This window comes from Eptatretus burgeri, chromosome 1, assembly GCF_056783735.1.
Source record: "Eptatretus burgeri isolate ZD-2024b chromosome 1, Ebu_testis_v1, whole genome shotgun sequence".
NCBI lineage: Eukaryota > Metazoa > Chordata > Myxini > Myxiniformes > Myxinidae > Eptatretus > Eptatretus burgeri.
Genome location: NC_140961.1, coordinates 58,684,463 through 58,704,462, shown reverse-complemented (window position 1 = coordinate 58,704,462; position 20,000 = coordinate 58,684,463). Strand labels below are relative to the sequence as shown.

General features: G+C 44.1%; 2 protein-coding genes and 1 long non-coding RNA gene across 3 annotated transcripts in view; 2 read left to right on the top strand and 1 right to left on the bottom strand.

Moving 5' to 3' along the window:
- The window catches only part of PARN (poly(A)-specific ribonuclease), a 285,191-nt gene that overhangs the window by 148,475 nt on the left and 116,716 nt on the right, over positions 1 to 20,000 (top strand). The window contains exons 12-13 of the mRNA XM_085885374.1: positions 6,183 to 6,239; positions 17,371 to 17,448. Of these exons, the coding sequence (XP_085741500.1) occupies positions 6,183 to 6,239; positions 17,371 to 17,448 (135 nt within the window). The remainder of the gene's footprint in view (positions 1 to 6,182; positions 6,240 to 17,370; positions 17,449 to 20,000) is intronic.
- The window catches only part of LOC147034568 (uncharacterized), a 275,792-nt gene that overhangs the window by 214,713 nt on the left and 41,079 nt on the right, over positions 1 to 20,000 (bottom strand). The gene's annotated exons all lie outside the window — the stretch shown is intronic.
- On the top strand, positions 9,341 to 11,898 carry LOC147034569 (uncharacterized). Its single transcript, XM_085885399.1, has 2 exons — positions 9,341 to 10,399; positions 10,524 to 11,898. Exon 2 carries the CDS (start codon positions 10,627 to 10,629, stop codon positions 11,896 to 11,898), a length of 1,272 nt encoding a protein of 423 aa, XP_085741525.1. The 5' UTR covers positions 9,341 to 10,399; positions 10,524 to 10,626.

The window sequence follows — 20,000 nt, the reverse complement described above, 5'->3', positions numbered from 1 at the left end:
ATCTACTTTGGCTTCAAGCTCTTCCATCTTATTATTTAAACTTCTGGCATTGGTATAGAATATGTTTAACTTTTCCCTTCCTGAAATTCTATTTTCTTGCCTGGCCTTACTCATCACAATTACATCATCCGTTCCTTCCTCAATACCTTCCCCACCCTCCACTGACCTTAAAAAAAGCTTGAATTCCTTCCTCAATTCCCATTGCAAACCTTGCTGCCCCCTTTCTATTAACATGTGGCAATTATTATGGAAACTCTCCCCTTGTGCCTGAAATGATTCCCATTGCTTCTTAAATGTAAAACCTTCCTCGCTACACCATTCTACCAGCCACTGGTTGACATCTATCGCTCTGCTCATAATTTCTATATAGTTTCCTAATCTTGGGAGAATCCCAGAAAACATTACCTCACAATCCTTTGCTTTCAGCTGCTTACCCAATATCCTGTATATATTTTTCAAAACCTCTAAGTAAATTTCCTCTATATCATTCGCTCCTCAGTGTACCACAACCAACTTCTTCCTACCATGACCCGATAAGATATCGTTTACCCTTCCTTCAATGCCCCTAACTCCTGCTCCTTAAAAACTACACAGAATTCTATGTCTACAATCCTTCCTGCAGAATGAAGAATCTACATATTTAAATGTCTCATCACCCACAAAATTCTCTCCCATACCTCATGTCTACCAATTTCTATTGCTACACATACACCACTTCCTACACCCACTGTACCACCACTGCCTGCACACAGTATATCTCCACCACTGCCTGCACACGGTATACCTCCACCATTGCCTGCACACGGTTCACCTCCACCACTGCCTGCACACGGTGCACCTCCACCACTGCCTGCACCCACTGCACCTCCACCACTGCCTCCTCCCAATGCACTGTCACCACTGCCTGTCCCGCATTGTCACTTGTGCTGTAGAAAAGAAATGTATCGTTAAGTTCCTCGTGGCAGAGAATATCACACCAGGTAAAATTCATAGGAGACTGTCTGCATTGGTAATGTTTGTCTTTTCATGTAGTTGTGCATTTAAATCAAGTAAGAAGTTCAAAAATGATGACAAATTGGTGAGCAATATTGCGCATTCTCACATGCTACCAATTGTGGTCATTCAAGCAAACATTAAATGTGTTGGCCAGATAATTTTGGAGAATAACAAATTGCTAGAAGTAAAATATACTGTCAGACCCCAACATTCGCGGGGATACGTTCCTGAAAAATGCTGTGAATGTCGGGGTCAGCGAATGTCAGGGCATTTTAAAAATATTAATTTATTTATTTACATGGTCTGGGCTTGTGCAAGAGCGATGACACAGAACAAACTAGAAGGGCACTCGGTAGAGCGCATACCTCTGCCACGTAATGCCTGATCCACAAGAACATATCAGGCCCAATACGTTTTTGAAATATCATGCTATATATCGTTTTGAGCCCTATCTCTCATTGGTGAAGAATCACTTTAAAAATTCTCGCAGTCAGATCCGGATTCAGATCTTCACCAAGATCAAATCAATTTGTCGTGGTCACACACCTAATCTGTCCACCAAGTTTTCTCCGAATCCGTCCACAAATTTTTGAGATATCGTGCTATATATTGGTTTATCCCTATCTCTCAATGGTGAAGAATCACTGAAAAAATTATCAGATCCGGATCCGGATCCAGATCTTCACCAAAATGGAATCATTTCTTCCTCGTCGCACACCCGACATGTCCACCAAGTTTCGTCCAAATCCGCCAATAGCCTTTTAAGATATCGTGCTATATATAGTTTTTGGCACTATCTCAATGGTGAAGAATGACTTAAATTATTCTAGTAGTCAGATCTGGATCGTCACCAAAATCTAACCAGTTTGTCCTTGTGACACTGAACCTGTCCACAAAATTTCATCCGGATCCGTCCACAACTTTTTGAGATATCCTGTACACAGCCAAACAGACAGAAAGGGGTGAAAACATAACCTCCTTCACCTTCAGTGGCGGAGGTAATTACTTAATTGTTCATCTGCTGCGTAAAAAGGAAGAGATTCAAATAAAACATTGCAAAATTGAAGAAAGCAGCAATTGCATTTGTCATATACAGGGTCAACGTTCCTGGAAGAGCTGTAATAACGAACAGATCAGGTCGTATGAAAAAAAACATTGGAGTGAGGGGTGAAATGCCAACAGCAAGGTTGAATGACAAAATGGAGGGAGATTTGGCCAAATAATAGGTTTGGAGAGACACATGAGGTGGACAAGATGGATACAGAAGCAAACTCTCAGGAAGGAAAAACTAGAAATTAAATATTGAAGGAGGTAGGCTTCGGGTGGGAGGGCAGTTGACGTGTGTTTTTGATGGGGGATCATCTGTGATGGTCATGAATAGCTGTCTTGAAGACCTGGAAGGACGAATGAGATTGAATAGAATGTGGAAGTTAGTTCCACAGGTGGGGAAAAAAGAGGTACAAATGAGTGACGATGTATTGATTCTGGATTTTGGGAGTTTCACCAGAACAGAGTTGATGGTGGACCAAGTGCAGCCTGCAGATATCTTGGGAAGAAGGGTAGGGTAACTAAAATGAGATGGAATGGATCTGTGCACATGAGAGAGTATGTTTCTGTTGAATAATTCCCATTCTGACTTGATATCAGGGGCAGTAGATATAGGAGACCAGTCCTGAAGAGATATGGCTGCTTGCAGTCCCTGCCAATGCCAGTCCCTGCTTGAGTGAAATGCCAGACTTGCTGGCATTCAGGCAGCTCTCTGAGAATAATCAGAGATGTTGACTCTCACAAGCATATGGTCAGATGAACCAAATGGAGCAAAGGAAGAGCAGGAAACATTTACAAGGAAGTTTGTCATCACTAAGTCCAAAAGGGAGGACTTGCCATTGGGAGAAATCCAGGGCTGGGAAGTTCACAGATCGAGTCAGTCCCATGAGGTCACAGAAGTCCTTTGCTGAAGTGCCATGGCTGGTGAGAGAGGTGCCAACACCCAGCCAACTTTCATGGTGACAATTGAAATTGCCACATATGAGGAAGAGAGAGTTGGGATGATTGGTGAAAAGATGGTCCATGTTGTCTGATATGTATCTTCTTCTTCTTCTTCTTTCGGCTGCTCCCGTTAGGGGTCGCCACAGCGGATCATCCATTATGATCCGCATAGTGATTTGGCACATGTTTTACGCCGGATGCCCTTCCTGACGCAACCCTGGTCGCCTCTTACGACACAGGGATATGGTACACCTATTTTAACCGGGGTATACACCGGCCCAGTATACTGGTACTCATTTCGCCGACCTCAGAAGGATGACAGGCTGAGTCAACCCCCCGGTGTATTAATTCAGTGGCTCAACGGGGCTTGAACTCAGGACCTCTTGGATCCCAAGCCGCTGCCCTAACCACTGCGCCAACACCAGGCTCGTTGTCTGATATGTATATATATATATATATATATATATATATATATATATATATATATATATATATATATATATATATATATATATATATATATATATATATATATATATATATATATATATATATATATATATATATATATATATATATATATATATATATATATATATGTGCCAGGTGTTGGCGTAGTGGTTAGGGTAGCGGCTTGGCATCCAAAAAGGTCCTGAGTTCAAGTCCCGTTGGCCGCTTGAATTAATACACCAGGGGGTTGACTCAGCCTGTCATCCTTCCGAGGTTGGCGAAGTGAGTACCAGTGTACTGGGCCCGGTGTATGCCCCGGTTAAAATAGGTGTACCATATCCCTGTGTCATAATAGGCGACCAGGGTTGCATCAGGAAGGGCATCCGGCGTAAAACCTGTGCCAAATCACTATGCGGATCATAACGGACAATCCGCTGTGGCGACCCCTAACGGGAGCAGCTGAAAAAAGAAGAAGATATATATATATATATATATATATATATATATATATATATATAGATATATATATATATAGATATATATATATATATATATATATAGATATATATATACACATATGCATATACATATGAAGTCGTTACTGTATGGAGGACATAGCACACACAAACAAGAGGTGGGATTGGAGGGGAAGTCACAGCCAGAGATACTCCTGGGGGTTGGGAGGTTTAAGAACAGTACATGGACAGTGAGAAATTGAGTTATTGATGTAAAGTGCGACTCCACCGCTGGAGCAGTGTTCAAGGTTATGATGCAAAAACTGAAATGGAACTTGGCTTGACGCGTTGCAAGAATAATGGACAACTGATAGACAGCAATAATTACAAACTTGCAACCAAGAGAAGGCCTTATTGGAAGAAGTAGAAGTAGAACATGGACTCTTATCTGGTGAAACTACTTAAATCCAATATCACTGCTCACCTCTACTCATTTGTCCCTCTTTTTACCTGTCTGTGGAATCAACTTTCACATTCTATTCAATCTCATTCCTCTCTCCAGGTCTTCAAGCAGCTGTTCACCACCATCTCAGATCGTCCCCAATCCAAACCATGATCTTTTCGACTCTCATTAACCCCCTCCCCCCCCCCCGCCCCCAAAACCCTCCTCTTCCAATTTTCAAGTTTTCCCTCCTGAGTGTTCCCTATATTTCCATCTTGTGCACTCAGGCATCTTCTCCTGCCCCCATTCCTCCCCTCACCCATTATTTGTCCGCCTTCCTCTGTCTTGGCTTTGGGCTCTGCTGCTGGTATCCACCCCCCCCCAACCCTCTCTCTCTCTGCTGTCATTTCTGAAGGGTCGCTCTTCCATGAGCCTCAACTTTGTATAAGCCAAATAAAGAGGTGGAGCAATAATCTGATTAAGAGATGGAATTGAAAAATTTACTGGAGTACAATGGATTTAAGTAAAAATGGAAAAAAAACCCAGAATGGACCATGTTGAGCGAGGCCTTCATCCTGCCGTTGGCTAAATGGGCTGGTCAAGTCAAGTTAAAGACCTCTCAAAGAACATGAGAAAATGGTGATGTTTCATCAACTTCCCTTTAGTTATTAATTTTTTTTAATACAAAGTGCATGACTGATTTATCAGGATTGAAAAACATTTATTTTTTGCAGTGAGTCCCTCTTTTCATTTAACAATATTTAATTAAATACAATCTCAAGACAATTAATCTTATACAATACTGTAAAGCCAATGCCACTCCAAACTCATGCAGCTCCTCCCTGCAGGGTCCCAGATGGATCTTTGGCAACTTTTAGATTTCATCCTTAAGTGATGGCAATGCTTTTATTACCATAAATTCCCTTCAAGCCACAACTGATTCCAAACCGCAACCAATCACGAAACTTAATCCATCCATTGGGACCATACTCTGTGCAGAGTGTTGGTGCTGCCTAAGCAGTCTCATTGGCTATTGGGTACAATCCTGGAGGGGTCGCCACTCCGACACAGGATACCAGCAAGCTGGCACTCATTTTGCCTACCTCGGAAGGATGACAAGCAGAGTCAACCCCACCTGGTATTAATGCAACAGCCAAGTAGGATCTGAACTCAGGATCCTCAGATCCCAAGCTAACCACCCTAACCATTAAGCCAACACCAGCCATAAACTTAATGCTTACCTCCATTTTTGTTGTCCCCCTTCTCTTGAATGTGTAACCATGTTAAAAAGTCTGTTGTTTTGTGCTCTTCTCCTCATGGTTTGAATCCTTCTGTCCCCTACCACCTCATGGTCTCTCCAATTTTTTTTTACCTCTGAGCTTCCTTCATCTGCTGAGACCCCACTCCCTCTTACCTGTTGCTTCTCTCCTTGTATTGTGGTTCATCCATAGGTTATTTTGTTCCTGCTTCCCTTTTGCCCCACTGTGTACCTGTTGACCCTTTGTTCCAACTGGTACCCTGCTGTTCCACTCTTAATTTTTTGTTGCTATAAATTTTCTAACTTTGCCTTATTTATGGTACATAGTACCATAGTGCAGATGTACTATTGCAACTTATGTTTCCTTTTGTAGTTTACTTGTACACCCCAATGTAATGATGATACAATTCTAATCGTAGGTTTGCATATGCCACAATTAAATTTGATTGATTAGTCTGAAAATGTGATGGATAACAATGTACAGTTGTATGGATGAATTTGTTCAATGCACCTTTATACCCACACGCACTCACCTTCCTCAAGGTGATGGAGCTGGCTCCAGATCAGCAGTATTATTATTCTTTATTGACAGGATGAACTTGAAGATGCTGTTGGATTCTCAAAAATCATCCGAGCAATTTCTACATCGGTACGTGATGGGAATATGTCATTTGACATGGGTGATCTAAATGGTGTTCCTTATTATTATTATTATTGTATTATTATTTTATTATTATTCTGTTCTGTGATATTCTGTATTGTTTTGCTTTCTCATTGCAATCCTACTTGCTTCTAACAGTGTTGTAACTACACATCTGGATTATGCAATGTATCTGCATTTTAAAGGGCAAGTCACGGGTTGATGACGGCAGGAGTGATTAGACGAGCAGCATGTAAAAACAAGCACCACAAATAACACTAATTTAACAACAGCAAGTAATGATAAAGTGGCAGAAATGCAGAAACTCGTAAGAAGAACCTGAGCCTCCAAAATGGGCTTTCTGTGGACCATCTGTTTACCAACTGCCGTTCCATTACAATTGGATACCTGCTCCCCTTCACCTGTCTCTTTTTTTTTTATTTTTTTATTTTTTTTTGTATACCTTGGTCGAGGCTCGTATGAGAGCTAACACACAACTCACAGCAAGGAGGCATGAGACAAGAGGGGCGGGAGTGGAAGGGACAAAACAGTGGGGAACAGACACATTAGGTGAACTGTGGAAGGGAGAGGGATGGGGATGGGACGGGGAACATGGCGAAGAGAAGATGGACATTTCAGGGACTTTCAGGAAGGAAAGCAGGAGAAATGAAGGAAGTGGGCTTGGGTGGATTATCGGGGGTAGAAAAGATCGAGGATTTGGATGGGGGATGATAAGAGGTGGTGGTGAACAGCTGTTTTGAAAGCCTGGAGGGAAGAATGGGAAAGAATAGAGTGAGGAAGTTTATTCCAAAGGCGGGAAAAAAGAGGAATGAAAGAGTGAAGATGAGCAGTGATTCGTGATTTTGTTAGTTTTACCAGAAGGGGGTTGTTGGCGGACCTTGAGCGCCCTGTGGAAATGTGGTGGGGACAAATCGCAGAGAGAGCAGGGGGGGCAAGGCTGGAGAGGAGTCGGCAGAAGACAGAGAGACCACCGACCAACCTGCGGTGATTGAGTGAGAGGCCCAAAGACTCAGCTTCATTGCGGGAGATGCCGATGATCTTAAATGCCCTGGTTTCGACAGCGTGAAGCCGAGAAAGGTGGGAGGCAGGAGCACCAGCCCAGAGGGGAGAGCAGTACTCCATCAGGCTACGGACAGAAGCTTTGTAAGTGGTCAGGAGCTCAAGAGGGCCGAGGAAGGACTTAGCACGACGGAGGATTCCCAGTCGGCGACTGGCTTTTGAGGCGAGGTTGGAAATGTGACTTTCCCAGGAAAGGTCATGGCAGATAGTGAGACCTAGAAGCTTGAAAGAAAAGACTTCTTCCAGAGGATTGTTGAGAAAGTGGATGGGGGGGTTTTGTAAACGGTCCTTTCGAAGAGACATAGTGAGAGTGTGAGATTTGTCTGGATTGAAAGACATGTTCCACGTGTTGGACCAGTTTGTGATTTTATCCAGATCTGCAGTGAGCGAAGAAGCTGCTGCTTGCCGGTCTGAGGGATGACAGATGGTACGGCAGAGGGTGGAGTCGTCGGCAAAGAGAAATAGAGGATTTTCCAGGGAGTCCGAGAGATCATTGATGAAAACCAGAAAAAGAACAGGGCCCAGAACGCTACCTTGAGGAACTCCAGCCTGCACAGGAAGAGGGGATGAAAGAACTCCATTTAGGGCCACACGTTGACTGTGACAGGAGAGGAAGTCTGCGAGCCATGAGTGGAGATGGCCTTGAATACCATGGGAAGAGAGTTTGGTGAGTAGGGCAGGGTGCCAGACTGTGTCAAAAGCACGTGATATGTCCAGGGATACGGCTCGGATTTCCTGCCTGGCATTGAGGACGTCCATCCAGTGATGGGAGAGCAGAAGCAGCATATCCAGGGTAGAGTGACCTGGTCTGAAACCAAATTGATGATTGGAAATCAAGCCATTGGAGAAGAGGAAGGATTTCATATCTGAGGCGATGATGGATTCCATCACCTTGCTGATGATTGGGAGAAGGCTCTTTAAACTTTTTTTGTATTCATATTGTTTTCAGAGTTAAATTTTGCAAATTTGTTTTTGAATGTTGTTTTTCTTGACTAGTGGGCCTGTTGGTCCGATGGACCACATTTTCATTGGTCTTTCACAGCCTTGTTACAAACCCGCCTGCTATACTGCTTGAGCATTAGCTTGTCTTTCACCAAGCCAAGGTGTGCTTTGGGCCAATGCAGGGATTATGCAGTATGTTCATTGTTATTATTGCCATATGATACTACTATTCTTATTGTTGAAAATATTATTAGTATTAATTAATATATGCTTTGTTACTCAGGGTCTTTTTGATCCTCGGGGACTTTTGGGTCTTGTGACTCTTTTGGGTCTTTTGGGTCCTCAGGGACTTTTGGGTGTTTTGTGTCCTCGGGGAGTTTTGTGTCTTTTCGGTCCTCAGGGTCTTCTAGGTTGTTTGGGTCCTCGGGAACTTTTGGGTCTTCTGAGTCTTTTGGGGACTTTTAGGTCTTTTGGGTCCTTGGGAATGTTTGGGTATTTTGAGTCTTCAGGTACTTTGGGGTACTTTGGGGACTTTTGGGTTCTTGGGGTCTTTTGGTTTTCTGAGTCTTTTGGATCTTCTGAGCCTTTTGGATCCTCTGGGTTTTTTGGGGTCCTCGGGGACTTTTTGGTCATCTGGGTATTTTGGGTCTACGGAGTTTTTTGAGTCCTCGGGGTCTTTTGGTTCCTCGACGACTTTTGGGTCTTTTGGGTCCGTGGGAACTTTTGGGTCTTCTGAGTCTTTTGGGTCCTCAGGGTTTTAAGGGGGTCTTCAGAGTCTTCTGCATCTTAAAGGGTCTTCAAAAAGGTTGAAGGGGTCTCAGCAGTCTCAAGGCTCAAAAGGTACATTCCAATAGTGTGTAATAATTAATGAATAGACATACGTAATTAATGCACAAAAGTCTCACACACACACACACACACACACACACACACACACACACACACACACACACACACACACACACACACACACACACACACACACACAAAATATAACTGTTATAATATGTTTGTCTATATGCAGATTTCGGTCTGTTGGGGGGGGGGGGCTTATCCCCCCCCCTCTTGTTAATGCTGCATTGAGTACATGTTTTTATGTTCCATTACCTTTTTAACAACTCCATTTCATCCCACCTTGTGTTGGTTGGCTGAGAGGGAAGTTTGGCTCAAGTCTTTCACAAACTGTCTGGCCCTGCCTGATGTTCAACTGGAGGTGATTTAAGCTGGAATCTTTTCAGCGTGCCCACGATAACTCACCTACTCTTCACGAGTGACCGCTACGACTCTCACAGAGATGAGTTAGAAGTTCTAAGTCATCCCCAATAGAGTGCAAACGTGTCACCTTGTGATTTTTCATCTCTTTGGTCTACTCCAAGAACGTCTGGATGGAATTACGTTTGTGAATGATGAAGACGTCTAAAAATCGTGTCCTGAATTTACTGCATACCCCATCCCTTAGATCCCCGCACAGAGTCCGTCAAGGCATTGAAGGGACGTGCTGTGTTTTGTGTAGCAAGAGAGTACCTTGCAAAATAGGTGCATTTCAACCTCACTGTGCTTCATTTTATTTTATTTTATTTATTATTGTAATTACTGATCAACATTGAACCACCCTCATATTTATTATTAGTGCTGTGAAATTATCCAAGGGAAAATTTGCATCCCGTCACTTTTGGCCATTCCGCAGACAATTTTAATTGCATTTCACACGCAAATGTTTTTATTTCTGTCATTATGCTTCAATCGCAAATCGGTTACCATATCATTTTGTATGCAAGTTCAAACCAAACGCTTTCCTCTTGTCTCTCGCTCATATATTGTACTTGAAGCCACCTTGGGAGTGTTCTTGTAGATTCCATCATTTTATATTCACAGTCCATGCATCCATTCCTCCTACCACCTCTTCCTTACAAAGCAGCTAATGAAATTACCTCCACCTTTCCACTCTCTACTTTCATCTCGCCAGTCTTTTAATGAATCTCCCTGTGGTGAATTAACGTGAATCGAGGGACATGACGCGGGATCACATGTTGTGCGTCTCGCGTATAAGGGGAGGTCTCTGCGGCACGAGTGGATTGTCCCCGGGGCATTGCTATTGACATCGGCTGTCCACTTGATGCTCGTTAACTGAAGGTGCTCATTGACTGGTGAGAATGGAGATTATATCGAACTCCGTGCTTACGCGGATTAGTCTGCAATGGTTAACTGCACATGTATACGTTTCTGCTTATGTACTCCTAGCTGAACCTGTATTTCCTGGTGTGTCCACAGAAGCGGCTCCAATCAAATGGAATAAAGCCTAAACTCTGAAGGTTCATCTCTCGCTCTTATTTCAATTTATTCCATTTAATTTTCTCGGCTCTCTCAACCAAAGATGGACAAGATCTACAAACCAGAGAGGTTCGACGCAGACCCAAACACGACTGACGCAGAAATGAAATGGTCACATTGGTTCTGCTCCTTCTCACACTATCTGACCATCATCGCGGAGGGAGCTGACAAATTTGCCGCTCTCGTGAATCATGTCTCGCCCGGCGTGTACAGGCTCTTCTCGGGGTGCGACACTTACGAAGCAGCGATTGACGTACTGCAGGCGCTCTACGTGAAGCCCAAAAACGAGGTATACATACGACATCTTCTCAACACACGCAAGCAAGCAGCCGGGGAGACAATCGATCAGTTCCTGCAAGCTCTGAATCAGCTGGGAAAAGACTGCAGCTTCCGGGCCGTAAGCGCCGAGGAACACCGAAAGGAAGCGACACGGGAGGCATTCATCCAAGGACTCAGATCAGCCCACATACGGCAACGCTTACTAGAGAAAGCGCAACCCACTCTTGACAAGGTAGTCGATCAGGCTCGAGCGATGGATACGGCTCAGCAGCAATCTGAGTCATTTGGGACACCGATGCTGCTCATGAACGCTGCTACGATGGGAACCCAAGGAACCCCACTGGCACAGACACAGCCAGACATGAGGGATGGAGAAACACCCGAGGAGCCGGATACCCAGACCTCGTCAAACTCCTCAGCAACTGCTCCGGTCGGTAAATGCTTCTTTTGTGGGTACAAAAGGCATCCTCGTCAAAAATGTCCAGCCAGAGATGCCACATGCATGAATTGCGACAAGAAAGGGCATTATGCCAGGGTATGTAAATCTACTCTAAGAAGGAATAAACCCACTTCTGCGGCTCTCTACTCGCAAAATAAATTGACTGCAGCCTCCCCGGGGAATCTATCCAAGGCTATCATCAACGTGCGAATTAACGGGCATATGGCTGAGGCACTGATTGATACCGGTAGCTCTGAAAGTTTCGTCAACAGCTCGCTAGTGAAGGGCAGGAAATGGGTAATCCACCCGACTGACAATACGGTATGCATGGCCGCCACCTCACTACAATCCCGCGTACGAGGGTACTGCAATGTTGAATTGGACATAAAAGGGTACACGCATCGGGATGTAAAGGTGCTGGTGCTTCGTGATTTGTGCGCAGACGTAATTCTGGGTCATAATGTCCTCAAGCAGCACACGAGCGTCGAAATACCCTTTGGAGGAAGCAAGCCTCGTCTAATTTTAAATGCGCTGACCACCGCGGAGGTGACGTCCCCCAGCTGTTCGCTAACTTGTCGCCGGTCTGCAAACCGATAGCGATCAAATCGCGGCGATATACCACTGCTGACATGAATTTCATCACTTCAGAAACCAAGCGATTACTGGAGGAGGGAATTATAGAACCGAGCGATTCGCCATGGCGCGCACAGGTGTTAGTGACCAGCAGTCAGAACCATAAGAGACGGATGGTTGTCGATTATTCCCAAACGGTCAATCGCTTCACCCAACTCGACGCCTACCCCTGCCGCGCATAGATGAGATGGTCGAACGCGTGGCCAATTATAAGGTATTCAGTACCATCGACTTGCGAAGCGCCTATCATCAAATTCCCATCCGAGAGGAAGACAAACCGTACACTGCATTCCAGGCAGGGCGGCGCCTCTACCAGTTCAGAAGGATACCATTCGGTGTCACGAATGGAGTAGCTTGCTTCCAACGGGTTATGGACGACATCATCTCAGATGAAAACCTCGAAGACACTTTTGTTTACGTGGATAATGTCACAGTGTGCGGTAGGGATCAGAGGGAACATGATAGGAATCTGGACAGATTCTTGAGCATTGCTGGAAAATATAATCTGACTCTCAACTACGAGAAATGCGTATTCTCGGCAAGGTCAATTGACCTTCTCGGCTACACGATAGCCAACGGCACAATTAAGCCTGATCCTGAGCGATTGCGCCCGCTCCGTGAGCTTCCACCACCTCAGGACTTGCAGACAATGCGCCGGGTGATCGGGATGTTCGCTTACTATGCAAGATGGATTTCGCAATACTCCGAGAAAATATATCCCCTAGTGCATTGCAAAAACTTTCCACCAGATGCCGCTGTCGTGAAAGCTTTCCACGATCTCAAGGATGATATCAGTAAGTCCGTGGTTTTATCGATCGACAGCTCGGTGCCCTTCGTGGTGGAGACCGACGCTTCAAATCACGCCATAGCTGCAACACTTAATCAGTCTGGGCGGCCGGTCGCTTTCTTCTCGAGAACTCTCTCTAGAAGCGAGCAGAGACACTCGGCAATAGAGAAGGAGGCGTACGCCATCGTCGAAGCGCTGCGTAAATGGAGACATTATTTACTGGGAAACCACTTCACGCTCGTTACGGACCAACGATCCGTGGCTTTCATGTTTGATGGGAAAAATAACGGGAAAATTAAGAATGAAAAAATTATGAGATGGCGGATAGACCTAGCCTGCTACAGGTACGACATTGTTTACCGGCCCGGGAAAGAAAACCCTGCTGCAGATACCTTCTCCCGGGTCTACAGTTCGGCAACAATCAGTCAGGCTTTGCAAGACCTCCATGTGTCTCTGTGCCACCCAGGGGTAACCAGGATGGCACATTTCGTACGCAGACAAAATCTTCCCTATTCTGTTGAAGATATTAAACAAATGAATGCTTCATGCCCTGTTTGTGCTGAACTAAAACCCAGATTCTTTGGCGCGGCATCTGGCAGACTGATCAAGGCTACTTCCCCCTTCGAGAGACTAAACATCGACTTCAAAGGGCCCCTGCCCACCGAGACAGACAACAGATACATATTCACCGTTGTTGATGAATATTCAAGGTTCCCTTTCGCGTTTCCGTGCTCGGATATGACCTCGGGCACTGTCGTAAAATGTCTCTCTGACGTCTTCGCTATGTTTGGGAGACCTTCGTACATACATTCAGACAGAGGGCCGTGTTTCATGTCGGCCGGGCTAAAACAATTCCTATTAGAGCACGGCATAGCAACTAGTCGAACGACGGGTTACAACCCACAGGGAAACGGGCAGGTGGAAAGGTATAATGGAGTTATTTGGAAAGCCATAACTCTGGCGCTGAAATCGAGAGGACTGGGCCCCGAGCGATGGGAGGTTGCTCTTCCTGACGCAATGAATTCCATACGCTCTTTGCTCTGCACGTCCACAAATGCCACTCCTCACGAACGTATGTTTACTCACCAACGACGTTATGTTGACAGTCAAACGGTGCCCAACTGGCTGACCCACCCCGGTACAGTGTTCATGAAACGCCCGGTACGACAAAGCAAGTATGAACCGCTGGTGGAGGGGGTCGAACTCATTGACACTAATCCAGAGTATGCTCATGTCAGGCTCCCGGATGGCAGGGAGACCACTGTGTCGGTTCGCCATCTGGCTCCCGCCGGTACTCCTCCCGCCGGTACACCACCTCCTGGCTCTCCTCCTTCTGACATTTCCCCCCAGGAACTCCGCCAGGCGACGGGGCTGCCGTGTTCCCCCCGAGAGCGATCGAGGAGTCATCCCCGGCACAAGTCGAGGCTCACCAAGAGGATCGGGAGTCTCCCTCAAGTGAAACTGCCGTTTACTCCCGGAGAGGTCGACGAATAAGGCCCCCTCGACGACTCAATCTGTAAAGGGGATTATCGGCATTCTCGCTGCTCATGCTCCTATATGCCCATTATATCATATATCGATGCTCATTTCCATGCTCCTACAACTCAAAATAATCACTGCTTGGCATGTATGCTTCTGTAGATCAATTAGTCCGCGTTGCTTGAAATGTATACTCCTATAGTGCTAAAGCAATCATGGTGTGTAAGATGGGCCCCTAGTTACATTTTAAAGGTGAGGAGAATGTGGTGAATTAACGTGAATCGAGGGACATGACGCGGGATCACATGTTGTGCGTCTCGCGTATAAGGGGAGGTCTCTGCGGCACGAGTGGATTGTCCCCGGGGCATTGCTATTGACATCGGCTGTCCACTTGATGCTCGTTAACTGAAGGTGCTCATTGACTGGTGAGAATGGAGATTATATCGAACTCCGTGCTTACGCGGATTAGTCTGCAATGGTTAACTGCACATGTATACGTTTCTGCTTATGTACTCCTAGCTGAACCTGTATTTCCTGGTGTGTCCACAGAAGCGGCTCCAATCAAATGGAATAAAGCCTAAACTCTGAAGGTTCATCTCTCGCTCTCATTTCATTTATGTTTCACTTTATGTTGAAACTTATTTGTGTTATCGGAAATGCCAAGGTACATTTTCGCACGTCTCTTTATTTCTTAAATCTGTCAATCTAAGGTGTGTGGACATGTTTGAAAATCAAATTTATATTCCACTGTTCGTCATGTTGGTATGGAATCTGTGTGTAACATCACAAGAATATTTGATTGCTTTAGATTTGGATTGCTTTCCTTAAAACAAGTACAAATAGAACTAGAAGCGCACTCGGTAAAGCACATACCTCATACCTCTACCAGGCTGATACCTCCACTAAAATTTAATCGGCCAGCTATCGTCACCGAACCAACTCATTCACCTGCTATCCTGCTTATATGTACTGTATGTTGTTTTTGGCCGTATCTCTCAATGGTAAAGAATCACGTAAAAAATTCTCGGATCCACATCCGGATTTCGGTTTTTACCAAAGTCGAATCGGTTCTTCCTTATTACATACCCAAACTGCCCACCAAGTTTCGTCTGAATCTGTCCACAACTTTTTGAGATATTTTGTTCACAAACAAACAGACAGACAGACAGGAGTGAAAACATAACCTCCGTCCACCTTTTGGTGGCGGAGGTAACGAGAAAGGGCAATCAGTGATTTTAGATACTCACCAGGACTTGCTTTCTGTGGCATATTTTGTGTGGCAAAGAAATGGAAGGATGTACTAAATGAAAGGTCTAAATGGTGAAGTTGTAAAGGTGTAAAGGTCAAAGGTCTGAAAAGTTGAAAAGGTCTTAAGGTCTAAAATTAAAGGGATAGAAAGTCTTAAGGGTCTTAGCACTTCTAAAGCGTCTACACGGTGCAGTATTAGGGTTATGGAGGGTATTAGTTAGGGATCTTAAAGGGTCTTCTATTTCTAAAGGGTCTTGGGGTGTCTTGGAGGTCTTAAGGAATCTAGAAGTATAGAAGCGTCTAATGTCAATACACCGGCTCACGTTCTGTGTGGACAAAAAACAGACCAGCAGACAAATGGACCCAAATGCAATACCCTCTCCTCTGGTGAGTGTAACAAAGAAGTTGCTTTGAAAATTGTGTTTTTGTAATTTGGTGACATTTATTGTCCTTCAAAACAAGCTACATCGTGGTTTTCTATAAAAACGCCTCTCTGCAAATAGTCTTTTTTTAAATGTTCTTTTTCTTTCACTCTTAAAGGTCATTCTCTTGCCCTTCATTTCAATAAAAGGAAGCTTTGTGCAAATTCCTGCGTTAGGGACGATGACGAGCCAGCCACATCAAAGGTGCAAAGGAAGAGTGTGAATGATTATGGAACAGAGGCAGGAGTGTTGCATGTGAGAAGGGCCAGATAGCGTTGACACCCTGGCAACTGGTCTGTAATTTGCTCGATGTATAACCCTTCCGGTCACATCAGATTCCTTCCACGTGCGGCTGTGGCATAAATTGTATTGCTGTTGACCCACGGGCGGTCCTGAAATCTGCCACCGCAATGCAAATGCATGTTCTGGGCTGTTGCTTGTCTGGAGGTGCCATGACTTTGTGTTTGTGGAACTTTTGCTGTCCAATGCTGAGATCAATAATAGTCAGGGAAAGACGACCGCTGTTTCTGACTCGTTCGATGGCTTAAGAATCGCTTCTTGCTATCCTCCTAAGCTTGTAAATTAACCTGACTCATCTCTCTTCCTTGCACCTTGCAATGTGGCTTGACAGTGATGAGCTATGATTCATGCTTTGTGCATTTGTTGAAGCATCTCCCATGGTTTCTGGCTAACTGTTTACCATTCATGACGAGTATTACCTTTTACCACTGCACTTCCCAACCTATTAATATTTTATACAGTTTTTAGTTCTTCTCTTTATTTATTTATTTATTTATTTATTTCATGTGCAGCCATTGCACGTCTGAGCCTTACTGCACGCCACGTCTTGTGTTGGTGAGCATCAGAGCAATTGTGTGTTTGTCACTCACTGACTCTCTTCCTCCCCCTTTCCCCGTCTTTCTTTCTTTCCTCATCTCCTCTTCTGTTCTTCAATTACTGCTTTCCCAGCTGTATGCCATTTTACATTTGGAATTGCATTGTCGAATCCATTGTTACCTTCTATCCTTTGCTTGTATTTTTGTTAATATATCTTCAATATGCTCTCCTTGTTTTACAAAATTACAATGACTTGTTTGAATGTCTTTGTCTTGCATATGACCTATGTCTGAGCTTTAGACACCATCGTGAAACACTGAAAACCGAAAGACACTGAAATGTAAAGCTGCTGTGTGGTTCTTGTTTTTATTTTTATTTTTTTCAATGGTTATTGTTCACATCTTGCTTTTGTAAACATTTATGCCTTGATTGTGTTTATTTTTTCATTGACACCCAAAAAGCCAAAATAGATGAGCATGCTCCTGCTGATTTTCATTGAAACCTTTGTTGATTTGGACAAGTAATTAAATATTTTGTTGTTGCTGTTGTTCGGGAATCTGGTGAAATGTACGTTAACGTGCATATTGTATCTCCCTTCCATCTTCTATGCTTCCTCCTTCCTGATCCCATTGCCATGCTGCTCATGGTGGGATGCTTGTGCAGGGAAAACTTGTCGTCGGTCACAACATGCTGTTGGACGTCATGCACAGCGTGCATCAGTTCGGCAGTGCTTTGCCAGAGGTGTGAGCTCACCAGACTACAACACAATTCCTATCAGATTGACCTCAACCACTTTCTTATGCCAATTTGTGCTGGTTTGTGTCGCCCCATGTTTACAAGTTCCGACCGCATGGCCATGCGCAAAGATGTCTTGAATGGAAAAAGTGGTGACCGATTCGCTCAGACTAGAGCTTGGTTTTCTTTAAAGGATACCAAATCACCAAGTCAGTTGGGCCGATTCTTTAATCGTGCTTCAGAAAAAAAAAATTTCCACTCTTGTTGTAACATGCTGGTTAAGGCCCCGTCACACCTTGACGTTTTAGCCAGCAATGGCAACGTATAAAAATGTATGTAAAACGCTGACTTACGTTGAACTTTTGAAGTTTTTTTTTTTTTTTTTAAGATTCGGACGTATTCATAACGAGTTGGTCGTATGCATAACATATTAGTAACGGACACAGAACGTTTCGTTGTCTTATAGATAACTTATACCAACGAATGTTTAGCCTGTTGTCGGCGTTCACAACCTATGCCCAACAATAGTCTAACTTATGCATAGAGCGCTGCACGTATCGCCGACGATCACGTGGCGTAGCCTATTAAAAGGCTGCCGCACAACGATTCAAATCATAACCGCCGGAGAAATGGAAGTGTTAACATCGCAGTCACACCTTGGCGATCTTGCCAGCGTATGCCGACCTCTGAAAAAAGCGTCTAAAACGCTGGCGCACATCGAATACGGTATTGTTAAGTTTCGTATACATGAATAGAACGCTAAAGTACGCTATCATACGTCGTATTAAGTGGAGTACGTCTTGTAATTATAAACGTGTTAAACATTTTACGACGTACTTGCCGTATGACACACGTTCCGCATGCGATGGAAATAAGTTGTACGGACGATATGTGAACGTTGGCACACGTCGACAAAAGTTACTTGTAAGGTACTCATAAGTCGAAACACTCAAGGTAATGGTTAGCGTCAATGTTCCAGACTCCATGGTTTTTTAGGTCATCTCTATCATCTCAGTTGAGATGACCTAATAACCCCAGTCTCGAAGTCTGTCTGTCCATCCGTCCATCCGTCCATCTACAATCAAACCGAGCGGAGATAAATAACCAATCGTGGAATGGATAGAGGTCGATGAGACATGCACAACGATATAACTTTCAAGGTCGTTCAATGTCGAGGTCAACGTCACGAGGCTGTCAAAGTTGCGAAAATTGTCGATTTCAAATCGTATCTCCTCCCTCATTTATCAAGAGAGATTAAATGTTATTAGTGATTCAGATATTATGGACTATTATCTAGAACAACACGAGCCATTTTTTTTGAAATTTGCTCTCGTTCCGATTTTATAGCCCTTCAAACTTCGCTCTGATTCCCCGTATGAACCGTTCATAAAGTACATACATACAAAAAAAAAGTATTAAAAAATTAAGAACCGGAACTCTCCGAGACAAATATTACATTTGAAGCTTTTGTCAGATTTAACTAAAACAATGGAATACAAGTTTATATGCACACTTACTTTCATTTATGACATTAACATTGTTTTGAATGTCAATTTGTACTTTTATTTTCATAAATGACATGCTGTGATATTAAAAGAAAAAAGTAAATTACACCGCTAGGGACTGCATCGTCATGGCTTACAAACATCGGTTGATAAGGAACTGCTGGCTTTGCAAGCGATTAGCGATGTATGAGGGGTGGGTGGGTGGTCACTAGCCTGCATACAGAGGGGGGTGGGTGGTTTTGAAACCCGGAAGTAGAGCGTTCGTACTTTATGAACTGCCCCTATTCCAGTCTGGCACAGAGTGACTTTCGACCTCTGGCAGAGATGACCGGCACTCCCGCTCGGGGGTATTTTTTTCTTCTTCTTCTTCCTCTTCGGTATGACAGTGATGTTGACACTTCGATTTCTAGTGTGGTTATGATTTAAATCATTGAGCAGCAGCCTATTAATTATATTATATTATAACCGCAATAGAAATCGAAGTGTCAACATCACCGTCATACCGAAGGGAAAAAATAAAAAAAAAATAAAAAAAACAGGGAGTCTTGGAACACTGACGCAAACCATTACCTTGACGTGTTTCGACTTATGAGTACCTTACAAGTAACGTGTGTCGACATGTGTCAACGATCGCGTAACGTGCCGACAACACGTTACTCATAGGTTAGAAATAAGTTTCGGGTACGCTAAACATTACCTCGACGTGTTTCGACTTATGAGTAACTTACAAGTCACGTGTGTCAACGAGTGTCAACGATCGTGTAACGTGGCTACAACTTATGGCCAGCGTTATGCGGAACGTGTGAGTCATACGCTGGCATAAGTCCTAAAATTTCAAGCATGGAAAATTTGAGGACAACTGAAAAGTACAACGTTTAAAGCCAGCGTACTACGACGTATGGCAGTGTTTTTCAGCGTGCTCTCAATGTTATCAAAACTTACCCATAACGTATTCGACGTGTACCAGCGTTTTACACAAATTTTCCAAAAATCGGCAAAAGCTGGCGAAAACGTCAAGGTGTGACTGGGCCTTTAGATCATTTGGAGATGCAC